At 40.3% G+C, this 14239-nt stretch overlaps 1 protein-coding gene across 1 annotated transcript in view; it reads left to right on the forward strand.

Annotated features, from left to right (window-relative positions):
* DENND5B (DENN domain containing 5B) overlaps positions 1 to 14239 on the forward strand; it is a 184159-nt gene that overhangs the window by 80687 nt on the left and 89233 nt on the right. The window contains exon 3 of the mRNA XM_080659118.1: positions 7874 to 8540. Coding sequence (XP_080515244.1) covers positions 7874 to 8540 — 667 coding nt within the window. The remainder of the gene's footprint in view (positions 1 to 7873; positions 8541 to 14239) is intronic.

Raw genomic sequence — 14239 nt, forward strand, 5'->3', positions numbered from 1 at the left:
TCCAAACTGAATTCACAATCTTCCCACCAACCTTGGTCAGTACAACCATCTCCTTAGTTACTTAAGTCAAAAATCTAGTATCACCCTTGAAAGCTCTCACTTTTTCACCCTCCCTCCTATGCAGTCAGTTATGTATCTACCTCTCTCTGTTTCTACACACCCACCATAGTCCGAACCACCAAGCTCTCTTACCTGGACTCCTGCAGTAACGTCAGTTGGCCTCCGGCTCCTGTCCTTTGCGTTCCTCGCACTGTAGCTTCTGCCTAAGCTGTTGGTTCTCTCGAAGGCTCTTCTTCACATAGTAAATTCTTATTGACCCCTCAGATTTCAATTTAAACGTGATTTCCTCAAAAAAGCCATTTTTGACCACCTTCCCAACATTCAGTCAGGTCCCTTAGGTTCTCTTAGCACCTTGTACCTTTTGTAGCACTTCTCCCAATTGCAGTTAATTATTATGTAGTTAGTTGTCAACTCTGTGTCTCCTACTATAACTCTGCATCTCACCACTAGGCCAGGAACACTTATACTCATTGTTATGTCCCTCGCTTTGCACATAACGGGTTTAGGGATTCACATCATTGAGTAAGTGAAGGAAAGTTTACTTGCTTACAATACTTCCCTTCCCCCCATCCTTGTGTATTCAGATGTCATCTCTACTGCAAAATCATCCCTTAAGCAGTAGTTAGGTGCTCTCTCTTCTCTATTTCTATAAATCTTGAACATACTCCATAGCAGCACTGTTCACATCATTTTGTAACCAGTGGTTTACACTGTATCTGTTTTCCCTGTTAGACTGTGAGCTCCCTGAAGTAGGGATTATTTTCATACTTGTCTTTAAGTTATCAAGGTCTAATGCAATACATGTTATAAATAATAGTAAAGAAAGAAAGGAGGGAAAGTAGGAAGGAAAGCAAACTAACTATTTCAGAGTTTTCTGAGTAATTTCTCTTTTATTTGGGCAATAAGAGAGAGGGCATAGGAATCATAGAATGATAGAAAAGAGAAAAAGGAATTACTAAAATTCTAGCCAAACTTCCTAAAGAGTCCAGAGAGACAATAAGGACATTTGGTCAATCAAACCAGGAGATGTACACAGCATTGTGAGCCCATTTTTGCTAAATTAATTTTGATTTCCAGTGGCAATCTGGGTAGCAATGACAACTCTGAATTTTTTTTTTATTTTTTTTATTTTTATTTTTTTATTATTTTTTTTAAATAAATCTTTATTCAGATTATTACAATTATTTCTCCTTTTTCCCCCCATAGCTCCCCTCCACCCATTTCCCACCCCACCTTCTGCCCTTACCTCCCCCCCACTGTCCTCATCCATAGGTGTATGATTTTTGTCCATTCTCTTCATGAACCCCCCATACCCCTTTCCCCCTGAGAATTATCAGTCCACTCCCTTTCTATGCCCCTGATTCTATTATATTCACCAGATTATTCTGTTCCTCAGGTTTTTAATTCACTTGATTTTTAGGTTCGCTTGTTGATAGATATGTATTTGTTGTTCATAATTTTTCTCTTTACTTTTTTCTTCTTCCTCTTCTTTAAGAATACCTTTCAGCATTTCATATAATACTGGTTTGGTGATGATGAACTCCTTCAGCTTTTTCTTATCTGTGAAGCTCTTTATCTGCCCTTCAATTCTGAATGATAGCTTTGCTGGGTAGAGTAATCTTGGTTGTAGGTTCTTGCTATTCATCACATTGAAAATTTCTTGCCACTCCCGTCTGGCCTGCATAGTTTCTGTTGAGAAGTCAGCTGACAGTCGTATGGGTGCTCCCTTGTAGGTAATTAACTGTTTTTCTCTTGCTGCTTTTAATATTCTCTCTTTGTCTTTTGCTCTTGGCATTTTAATTATGATGTGTCTTGGTGTGGTCCTCTTTGGATTCCTTTTGTTTGGGGTTCTGTGGGCTTCCTGGACTTGTAAGTCTATTTCTTTCACCAGGTGGGGGAAGTTTTCGGTCATTATTTCTTCAAATAGGTTTTCAGTATCTTGCTCTCTCTCTTCTTCTGGCACCCCCATAATTCTGATGTTGGTACGCTTGAAGTTGTCCTAGAGTCTTCTTACATTATCTTCAACTTTTTGGATTTTTTTTTTTGCTTTTTGCTTTTTCGGTTGAGTGTTTTTTGCTTCTTTGTATTTCAATTCTTTGACTTGATTCTTGTGTTCCTCTATTCTGTTTCTGGGTCTCTGTATAATATTTTTTATTTCAGTCAGTGTATGTTTAATTTCTAGTTGGTCCTTTTTCATATCTTCGAGGGTCTCATTATATTTATCGGCCTTTTCTAGGATATTCTTAAAAAGTCTTATAACCGTGGTTTTGAATTCTATATCCAGTCGTTTGTTTTCCTCCATTTCTTTCGTTTGTGATCTGATTCTTTGACCCCGCATTTTCACTCCTCCCTGAGTTGGTAAGGTAGATATTTGTGCTAGGTTTCCAATATGGCCCAGTGGGTCTGCTTCCCCAGTTAACCTGAGGTGGACACTCTTGGTGCACCCCTTTGTGGACTGTGTGTGCAGCCTTGTTGTAATTAAGTCTTTATTGTTGTTGGTATCACTGGGAAGAATTGACCTCCGGGCCAGTTGGCTGTAAGGATCAGCTGTGTCTATGCTGGGAGAAGTTCGGTGCTGGAGACAGCCTTATAGGATTAGACTTGCCAAATTGCAATAGCCTCTATGCTCAGCTTGGATGGGGTGGAGTCTCAGTCTTGGCTTCCTGTCAGCCTTGCCCTTGCGCGCATGTGCACTTTCAGTCCTCCGCCTTCCCCAGCTCGAGTCTCCGCCTGAGAGTCCAGACTCCCCCCACAAGAGCGTGGGTCCCCAGGGGCTCGCCTGGAACTGGGGTTCACTGCAGTCAGAACTGGGGCTCAGTGCAGTCAGAATCCTCTGACTCCCTTCCACTAGGGAAAGCCTGTGGCAACCTCCGCAGCCTTAGTGCACACTGGCGCGCGTGCTATCAGTCCTCCGCCTTCCCCGGCTCCCGAGTCTCCGCCCGAGAGTCCAGACTCCCCCCACAAGAGCGTGGGTCCCCAGGGGTTCGCCTGGAACTGGGGTTCACTGCAGTCAGAACTGGGGCTCAGTGCAGTCAGGAGCCTCTGACTCCCTTCCACTAGGGAAAGCCTGTGGCAACCTCCGCAGCCTTTGTGCGCACTGGCGCGCGCGCGCTATCAGTCCTCCGCCTTCCCCGGCTCCCGAGTCTCCACCTGAGAGTCCAGTCTCCCCCCGTAAGGGCGTGGGTCCCCAGGGGCTCGCCCAGAACTGGGGTTCAGTGCAGTCAGAACTGGGGTTCAGTGCGGTCGGGGGCTTCCTTCCTCCTTCCGCCAGAGAAAGTCCGCCAGGCTCTCAGCCGCCCTTCCTCTCTGCGTGCACAAAGACCCTTTGCCGTACCTCCAATTCTCTGTGAGCTTTTCTCTTTCCTTCTAGTTGTAGAATTTTCACTCAGCCAGCTTTCCTGTGGTTCTGGATGGTGTCCGTTCTGTCTTTTAGTTGTAGTTTTGAAATTGTTGTGCGAGGCAGCAGTTTAGGTGTTTACCTATGCCGCCATCTTGGTTTCGACAACTCTGAATTTTTAGTTGTTTTATTGTGAGAGAGTGGTAGGGGGCAGGGGGTATTGTTAGTAAATAGCAATATTAGGGAGTAACAAGAGATTGTTGAATGCCATAGTGAGTATCTTGATTTCTATCTCAGATTTTCTGAAACATAAATCTGATGTCCTGGCTGGGTAGTTCAGTTGATTGGAGTATCCTTCCATTGCATTAAGGTTGTAGGTTCCATCCCTGGTCAGGGCACGTATAGGAATCAGCCAGTGAATGCATAAATAAGTGGAATAATAAATCAATCTCTCTCTCTCTCTCTCTCTCTCTCTCTCTCTCTCTCTCTCTCTCTCTCTCTCTCATATCAATAAATAAGTTAAACATTTCAATAAAGAAACCTGACAATTCATATAGTCATTCTTACTTTAAAAAATATTTTGTTTATTGATTTCAGAGAGGAAGGGAGAGGGAGAGAGAGAGAGAAACATCAGTGATAAAGAGAGAGTCGCCCTAACCAGTTTGGCTCAGTGGATAGAGCGTTGGCCTGTGGACTGAGTGGTCCCAGGTTCGAATCCGGTCAAGGGCATGTACCTTGGTTGCGGGCACATCCCCAGTGGGGACGACCGGGCCAACAGGGGAGGGCAGTTAGGGGCGATCAGCAGGAGGCAGCTGGTGGATGTTTCTAACTCTCTATCCCTCTCCCTTCCTCTCTGTAAAAAATCAATAAAGTATATATTAAAAAAAAAGAGAGAGTCATTGATCGGCTACCTCCTACACCCCCCAGTCCCCCACTGGGGATCGAGCCCACAACCCAGGCATGTGCTCTGACTGGGAATGGAACCATGACCTCCTGGTTCATAGGTCAACACTCAACCACTGAGCCAAGCTGGCTGGGCAACAATTCTTACTTTTAAAAATGAAAAAGCAATAGCATTTTCCTGTTCGTGGTTCTCAGATTAGAAATATAATTCTTACTTTTTTTTACTTGTAGGAAGAAAATTTAAGAATTCTTAACATCTGTTATATGTAGCGCAGAAAGTCATTCTTTACTTTGAGCACAACTTCTGGCAAGCTTTCTCTATAAATGTTTGACTGTGTGCTCAAGAAAGCTACAAACCCTTAAGGGAATATTTGGCAGCTGTTCAAGAACAGTTCAAGCTGTAATTTTTTGGTTTATGGTGTCAGGAAAGCCTATCGATTAAATTAAATCTTTATGTTGACTTCAGAGGTCACTATGTTTCTTTATGGTCTACTTGAGGTAAAAAGAGAACTACAGACTGAATCAAGAGATGAGGTGAGTCTGATCCTGTACTCCCCAGCTGTTGTTTTTGTTTTCTTGTTCATTCATTAATGTATTCATTCAACAAATGTGCCATGCATTATGCTAACCAAGTTTGAGTTTAGCCTGGAGCAAGAGTGTTTCAAATCATTCTTCCTACAATCTTTTTTAAAAAAAAAAAAAAAAAAAAAAAAAAAAAAAAATATATATATATATATATATATATATATATATATATATATATATATATTATTGATTTCAGAGAGAAAAAGAGGGAGAGAGAGGTGGTTGCGCAGAAGCTGCTGTAGAGAGTGCTGGGGTGGATGAGTGTGCTGGTGTTCCAGTAACACTTTGCTTTCAGGCCAAAGGCTGTAGTTTGTTGATTTAAAACAGGATTATTATTTCACTTATAAATCAACAATTTGGATAGGGTTTGGCAGGGTTGCCCTTCTCAAAGTCTTACCCATTCCTTTATCTTGTCAACAGCTGCTTTCACGCTGCAGTGGTAGAGTCGTTGTAACAAAGTCTATATAGCCTGAGGACCCTAAAACAGTGGTTCTCAACCTTTCTAATGCCGCGACCCTTTAACACAGTTCCTCATGTTGTGGTGACCCCCAACCATAAAATTATTTTTGTTGCTACTTCATAACTGTAATTTTGCTACTGTTATGAATCGTAAGGTAAATATCTGTGTTTTCCGGTGGTCTTAGGCTCTACAGCAGCGGTTCAGTGACCCACAGGTTGAGAACCGCTAGCAGGGTCGCCTAAGACCATCGGAAAACACAGATATTTACATTACGATTCATTAACAGTAGCAAAATTACAGTTATGAAGTAGCAACGAAAATAATTTTATGGTTGGGGGTCACCACAACATGAGGAACTGTGTTAAAGGGTCGCGTCATTAGAAAGGTTGAGAACCATTGCCCTAAAATATTCATCTGGATCTTTACAAAAAACGTTGGTGGGTCCTTGATGTCAGCACTCTCAACGGCCCACCCAGACTTGCTGGGAGAGTGGCAAGGTTCTGGAAGAGCATGTGGAACTAGAAAAAAATTGGGAGCCATTTTTAGAAATACAATCTGCTACAGGGACAAACCATGTGGATACCTAGGGGAAGATTATTGCAGCCAGAGGGAAGAGCAAAGTTTGGCAAAAGCTGGCTGGGTGTGCCACAGAACAGCAATCTGGCTAGTGTTGCTGGAGCAGAGTAGGTGAGCTATAGAGCAGTGGGAGATGAAGGCAGAGAAGTTGCTGGGGCCAAGTCATGTGGGGCAGGATTTCAGCTTTTAGGGAGATGAGAGGCCATTGGAGGGTTTCGAGAAGAGTGACAAAATGTAATATTTTTTAAGGATCACTTTAGCTACATGTGGGGACTAGATTATGGGGGACAAAAGCAAAAGTCGGAGACTGGTTAGCGGAATGTTAAATAGTCATCAGGCATGAGAAGATGTGACTTAGAGTAGAGTAGTAAGAGTGAAGACAGAACGAGCTAGTTCGTTTCTGAATATATTTTTGAAGGTAGAATTAGTTGTCTTTGTTGATGGATTGGATAATGGTGTGAGAGAGAAAGAGAGAAGTCAGAGATGACCCCAAGGTTCTGAGGCATTCTTGCCGCCTCCTTGGGACCCCTTTGAAAACCACTGCCTTTCCGTGCAGGAAGGTTGATGAGCCAAGAGACACATCTAATTCTGTCCCCCTCCTGCTAAAAGCCCCTCAGAGGCTTCCGTTGCCCTCCCCAGACTTCTAACGTATTCACCAAAGCCCTTCATGGCCTAGCCCCTAATTCCCTGGGTTCTGTCTCCCTTCCCCTCACCTTGCTTCCTGTTCCCCACCCACAATGACTTTCAGTTCCTCAGACCCTCGTATTCTGTCACCTATTGTCCTCTCTGCTTCATCATCTCACTAACACCTATACTTATGCTTGGTTTCCGCCTGGATTTTCTTCTTCTTCTTTTTTCTGGGAGTTACCCTTTTTCTCATTTATGTCCTTCTGTGTGTTTTTTTCATAATAGCTTGTGTTTACCCTGTTATAGTACTTCCCATACTTTATTGTTTATGGTTTTTTTAATCATCTGTCATTCTTACTGGACTAGAAGCTCCCAAGGAGCAGGGACCAACTTGTGTCTGTCTCTCTCACCATCCTGCCACCATCGAGGGCCTAGCTCATAAAGACAGTTAGCAAGTGTTTGTTGACAGTTTGACCAAAGTACGGGTAACTTTTCAGGCAAATTGTATTTTCTTGGTAATGTAGGGATGGATTTGGGAAAATTTCTCACTTTTACACCTCATCAATGATCAAGTCTGAAAAAAGAAAAAGAAAAATATAATGTTATAATATATGATAAAATTATTTCTATGCAGAAAGCATATTGAAATATAAAGGTAAAAAGGAATATATAAAAATTAATAATGATTCTATTTGGGTAGTTGAATTATAAGTTCTGCTTTTCTTAGTGTATTTCAAATTTTCTGTAATTTGTTTCATTTCTTTTATTTAAAATATTTTTAGAAGAATTTTAAAGACTCAATTCTAATTTCTTATGCATTTAAGTATCTTAAATATAACATCTTTAACTTCTTAGGTAATTTATTCCCAAATTTGACTGAATCCTGGGTAGTTCCCAAGACCCAGAGCACAATCTCTACTGGAAATAATCTGAAATGTCTGGTTTCCACTCTTCTGCTTCAGTAAATAAAAAAATCATTCCACTTTCAATGTTTATTTTTCAAGGATGAAGTATTATATTGTTCAAAATAGATAAAATAACTTATTCTGTATTTATCAAGTGAGCCTTCATCTATTTCCTTATTTCTTTGAAACATTATCATCACTATTCTAAAAATAGTACTTAAATATTAAATATCTGTAAAGTGCCCTTGAGTATTTTGTCTTCATGTCACAGATGCAGCAAATGTTCTAGATAAAGAAACTGGCTCAGAGTAGTTTCATGATTTGCTGAAGATCACAAACGGGGATAGAGGTTCGCAAACTTTTTTCTGGTTTGAAGTTATTCGCGCACTGCATTCTGATGCTTCCCCCCTTCCTCCACAGCTGTGCATGCCGAAAGGGCTGTCTTTCAGAACACAGACTGACAACAGAGACCCTCAGTTCCACTCATTTATAATTACCCGGGAAGATGGTTCTCGCACCTACGGTTTTGTTCTCACTTTTTATGAAGAAGTTACAAGTAAGCAAATCTGCACAGCTATGCAGACACTCTACCAGATGCACAACGCTGAGCATTACAGCAGCGTCTACGCTTCCTCCTCCTGCAGCATGGACTCGCTGGCCAGCAGCATTGACGAGGGAGATACAACTTCCCTTTTGAAACTCCAGCGATACAACTCCTATGACATCAGCAGAGACACCCTGTATGTTTCCAAAAGCATATGTTTGATCACACCACTGCCTTTCATGCAGGCCTGCAAGAAATTCCTTATCCAGCTTTACAGAGCAGTTACCTCGCAGCAGCCACCTCCCTTGCCGCTGGAGAGCTACATCCATAATATTCTCTATGAGGTACCCCTTCCACCGCCAGGGAGATCGCTGAAATTTTATGGTGTTTATGAACCCGTCATATGCCAGAGGCCTGGGCCCAATGAACTGCCCCTCTCCGATTACCCTCTGCGAGAGGCCTTCGAGCTCCTGGGGTTGGAGAACCTGGTGCAGCTGTTCACCTGTGTTCTTCTAGAGATGCAGATCCTTCTCTACTCACAAGGTAGGTCTTGCCTAGACTCTGAGTCTCCCGGAAACAGGTACCTATACTCCCAGTTGCTGTATTTCCATGGGGTGTATTGTTAGAACCGAATAATTCATGGTCAGAAGTCTTTTCTGTTTTGTGTAAAAGGAACAGGTGTAGGTGGGACCAGAGGCTGAGACATTACATCTCTTTAGGGTGGCAGTGGCTGTAGAGAAAAGCAGGAAAGAATACAAAAGCAGTAACTTGGCTGACGAGTCTATGTTTTCATGGAAAGCCCCCCCCCCCACTTCCTGATAATACATAATTATCCTAAAAGAAACAGTTCTTTTCATAATGGAAGTCAGAGAGTCCTGTTATTACCAGGAACATGTAGACTTTTCATTTTTTACAGATTAGTAAAGGTTCACGTCACAACACAGCTGACATTAGAAAGGGAGAAATGAAATTGTTAGGACTCTGCAGCTTCCTAAGGCAGCGGTTTTCAGCCTTTTCATCTCGTGGCACACATAAAATATTTATTAAAATTGTGTGGCACAACAAAAACTTTTTTTTTTTTTTTTTTGCCAATCTGACCAAAAAGTGGGTATAATTTTGATTCATTCACACGGGACAGCTATTGTTGCATTGGCTGTTGTTACTGTTGTCATTTTTTATTTGACAATCTAAGGGAAAAGAGGTCATTGCTCCTGACCAAATAGTCAGGTATTGCATATGTTAAATACACTTTCGGCACAGGGTTGAAGATGGCTGTCCTAAGGCAGTTAGCTTTGGGTTTTTGCCTGCGGGCGATTCCACGTGGTGAGAGAAGGGGTACAGCTGTGAAACTCTGTACGCTCCTGGAGCCCTCTGAGGAATGTGGCCCAGATATTTGGGTTTGCATTTTGCTAACTTGTGTTCAGGCAGAATCGAAGTGCAGCCTCCTGACTGCTGCTGTCAGGCGTATTTTACCACGTTCTCGTTTTTCTCTTCTATTTCGGATGATAAGTGAGGCTGAGCCAAGTAGGCTATATTTGTCCTTCCCCATCTTGTGTGTATGTTGACACTATTTGTGTGTTGACAGCCTTCCACGGGGTTGTATTTTCTTCAGTTTATCCTACGTAATGTTCTTTGATAATGTGTCCCAGTGTCGCAGTGCTTGTTGTCAGGAAGCTCTTCTCTAATGGCCAATCTTCGTTCTTTCCTTTCCTCGCGATTTCGCTTTCTAAGTGCTCGCCATAACCTAGGGATCACCCCTTTGTATCTGAAAGGTTTAATCTGAAGTAATTCTCCCTTCCTTTCTATTTCTTCCTTTCTTGCTTTATTCCCTGAAGGGAGTAAGGATTAGTGAGTTGCTGAAGGGGCAGGGGCTTGGAGCTTAATATGCTCAAGTGTAGTAACTCATTAGAAAAGAGAATTTTAGGTCCTAGATATACAGGTCATTTTCAGGGTCATATAGTTCAATGTCCTAATGTTCTGGTTAGAAAGAATATTGGTTTTTGAAGTCATAACAACCCTGGGTTCAAATCTCTGCTCTGTCACTTACTGACTGTAACCATGGACAAGTTACATAATCTTTCTGAGTGTTAAGTTCATGTTTATGGGGATGACTATTTGTTTTTTTCTTCTCCTCACTGATTTACTGTGAAGGCTAAATAAGAAAATCTGTACAAAATACTTTGAGCATAATTGGCTCACTATATGTTAGCCAATGTTGTTGTAATTATTAGTTTTACTAGTCCAACATAATCCTTTCTGAATTATGCATATCTTAAATTGTGAGGGTCTAATATATTACTGCATTTAAAGTATAACTTTGTTAAATAGTTAAGGCCTTTATTTCAGGGTTGAGAACCTAATAAATGTTCTCTTATACTGAATGTCATGCTTTTTTCTTCAAAATATATTTTTGTTGATTTCAGAGAGGAAGAAAGAGGGAGAGAGAGATAGAAACATCAATGATGAGAATCATTGATTGGCTGTCTCTTGCACGCCCCCCACTGGGGATTGGGCCCGCAACCCAGGCATATACCCTAACGGGGAATCGAATCCCAGGACCTCCTGGTTCATAGGTCGATGCTCAATCACTGAGCCATGCCAGCCGGGCTGTAATGCTTTTTTTTAAAGAAAAAAACCTTCCGTTATCACACTTCCTGTTTTAAGTAGCACTGTATCTCTCATTGCTTGGGGTCTGTCCTGAGTGCTCATCTTTCTGCATTACCTTATCACATCTGATTGATGGAGTCTGTTGAAAAGTTACAGTTGATTGTCTACCTATTTATTTCAGTTTCAAATGAAGACTGATTACTTATGAGCATGTTTTTGTACTCAAATGAATATTTTTTGGTAACTTGATCTTATGTTTAGAACAAGAGTGACTCTTGAGATGATAGAAGTATACATATATATATCTTTTAAGAGTGTCATACCAAAAAAGTCTCATACAATAATTTTATAGTCACTTGCTGCAATCACTGTATGTTAGGAATTGTACTATAAAGATGCCTTGTTCATTTTGGTTTTATTCTCTACCTTTAATGCTCTCAGCAATGAATTAGTACTGTTATCCATCTTTTATCAAGGAGGAGGCTCAGGGATCCAAGGTCACACAGCTGTTACATAATGTGGTGCAGCTAGAAATGGGTCCAGTCTCGCACCAGTCTTTCTGCAGGGCACTTAACCACCATGTTCACTGTGTTGGGCACTGCACTTAACCTTTCCTTCTCTGTCTCAATAAATTACTTTTAAATTATAAACACATTCTGCAGGTCTATTGTGTAGATAACATGCTAAGTAATTACAGAGTATTACAGAGTAGTACATGCACATTTTAATATTGACAATGTCTCTCCCATTAGAGAAAGACAATTCATTTAAATGAATGAAATAAGAGTCATTATGTTGATTTGTGCTCTGGTGCCCTCCTTCATTCTTCCTGACTGTTTTAAGGGGGTTTTAATAACGTCTGATACTTCATTTCTTCTTCACTGATAAAGCTGTGCCATAAAATTTTAAAACATTGCAGGTGCTGAAAAATTACCATGAAACTGTAAAGTGAATCAAAGTAGATGTATTTCAGTGATGAAATTGTCTTTCTAGACTGATTTGAAATTCTGGTCACAGCCCATTCAAACGATTCAGACTGTTATTTAGAGAGTGTGTACATCACAGTCACTTGGCTGTGGTAACTAGCTAGAAATTTTAGGTAGAGAATGCACGCACCCAGGAGGTTAAAGCTCTTTTCTGGGACCCCAAATCAGAAAAGAGCACTTTCTTCTGCAACCGGGAAATACCTGGAGCAAGACAGGGAAGATTGGAGTATGGTTCTCTTTTCAAAGAAACAGTGGAGGAATAAAAGATAGGGGAATTTAAACACCAGGGTCTAACTTTTGATACCAGTAATTAAAGTCTCAAGAACATCTTTGGGCCTTGCTTACCTCCTTTGACTCTTCACAATGGAAATAAGCAGTTATCCACAGCCCATACTGCACTGCCTGTGTGCCTACACAGCCTTCTTCTCTGCTCCCCTCCCTCCTGTAAGTTGGGCATGAATTTAACCTTGTCAGAAAGTAGAGCTACTTGAGGTTTTCTAGAAAAAGGGGGCGAGTTTTCTAATCACAAGTTGCTGAACTGAACATCATAGCTTATTGGTTATGGAGTTTATAAATCATAAAAGCACAATTGATACATTTTTAAAAATGGGTTTGTTTGTTTTTTAATATATATTTTTATTGATTTCAGAGAGGAAGGGAGAGGGAGAGAGAGATAGAAACATCAATGATGAGAGAGAATCATTAATTGGCTGCCTTCTGCACGTCCCCTACTGGGGACCGAGCCCGCAACCTGGATATGTGCCCTTGACTGGAATTGAACCCGGGACCCTTCAGTCCGCAGATTGACGCTCTATCCACTGAGATAAACCACCTAGGGCAAAAATATGTTTTTATTGATTTTAGAGAGAGAAGAAGGGAGAGGGAGAGAGAAACATCGATGTGAAAGAGAAACATTGACCAGTTGCCTCCTGCATGCACCTGGACCAGTTGTTAAACCCACAACCTGGATAGGTGCCCTGACCAGGAATTGAACTGGTGACCTTCTCGTGCATAGGATGTTGTTCAACCAACCGAGCCACACTGGTCAGGGCACAACTGATATTTTGATGGCAGAAAGTTGGTTCCTATTATCTGTATCTTAAAAGCAGCAGAGTATGATCAGTTTGGCCAATATTTTTATACAATTAGCTTTATTTTGTGATGATAAAGGGATCTTAATATTAAGACATTTTTTTAAAATACATTTTATTCATTTTTTTTTTTTTTTTTTACAGAGAGGAAGGGAGAGGGATAGAGAGTTAGAAACATCAATCAGCTGCCTCCTGCACACTCCCTACTGCGGATGTGCCCACAACCAAGGTACATGCCCTTGACCAGAATCAAACCTGGGACCCTTCAGTCCGCAGGCTGACACTCTATCCACTGAGCCAAACCAGTTAGGGCTTAAGACATTTTTAAGTAATTTTTTTTTGTTTTGTTACATATTCAAGAAACTAATCCTTTGTCAATTTATGTGTAGCACATTATATATTTTTTCCAATTTGTGGCTTTTAATTTTCCTTTAGGGGCCGTTTCATGAATTAAGATGCTCTTAATATTCATGAGTTCCAATTTATCAATTTTTTTGAGCTCATGACTTAACTTTGCTTTATTTAAGAAGTCCTCTATTCTGAGATCATAAAAATAGTCTACGTTTTTTTAAAAAATGTTTTAAAGTTACACTTAGTATTTAAGGCCTTAGTCTCTGTATAAGAAGTTGATTTTTGTTTATGTAGTGAGGAAGAGATCAATTTTAATACTTTAGAAATATCGATAACTAGTTATGGGAGTGCTGGGTACTGAGCAGACATTCTTCCTCCCTCCGATCTTCCATCAGACGTGGAAGTTCCTGTACGTGAGGGCGTATTTCTAGCCTTTCCATTTATTCTGCTAGTCTTTCTGTCTCAGTGCTAAATTACCATAGCTTTACAGTAAGTCTTGGCATCTGATAGGACAATTCTCTTCACCACCATCTTTTTATTGAATGCATTGAATTCAATTTGGGGACAATTAACGTTTACAATATTAAGTCTCACCTTCCATGAAAATGATATATGCCTCCATTTATAAAGATCTTCTTTAAAGTCTGTCAGTAAAGTTTTATAATAGTAAAGTAGAGAATAATGTGCAAATAATGACTGCTTTGTTGCTTCTGTTCCAGTCTTTGTCACATTTATTTCTTTTTCTTGCCTTATAATACTAACGAGGCTCTCCAGTACAGTATAGAATGGAATTGATAGCAGCAGACATTTTTGTCTTTTTCCTGATTTTAAAAAGGATGCTTTTAATGTTTCACTATGAAGTGTGACATTTGCTGTAATGTTTTTAGTAAATAACCTCATACCAGGTTAAAGAAATTTCTTGTATTTCTAGTTTCTTCAAAGTTTTTAAAAATTGTGACATGTGTTATATTGTATTGAATACTCTTTGTGTATCAAGATGATCATTTTTTTCTCTTTTTAATCATTTAGTAAGGTGAAAAATCTGTATTCCATCATTATATTCCTATGATAAATCTGACTTTGTCATGATGTATACCTTTTTAATATATGCTTGATTTAATTTGATAATATTTTTATTAGAATTTTTGCATCTGTGTTTTTTAATGATTTGGTTTATAATTTTCATTTTCTGTACTATCTTGTCTGG

Source organism: Plecotus auritus, assembly GCF_963455305.1.
Source record: "Plecotus auritus genome assembly, chromosome: 3".
NCBI classification, from domain to species: Eukaryota; Metazoa; Chordata; class Mammalia; order Chiroptera; family Vespertilionidae; genus Plecotus; species Plecotus auritus.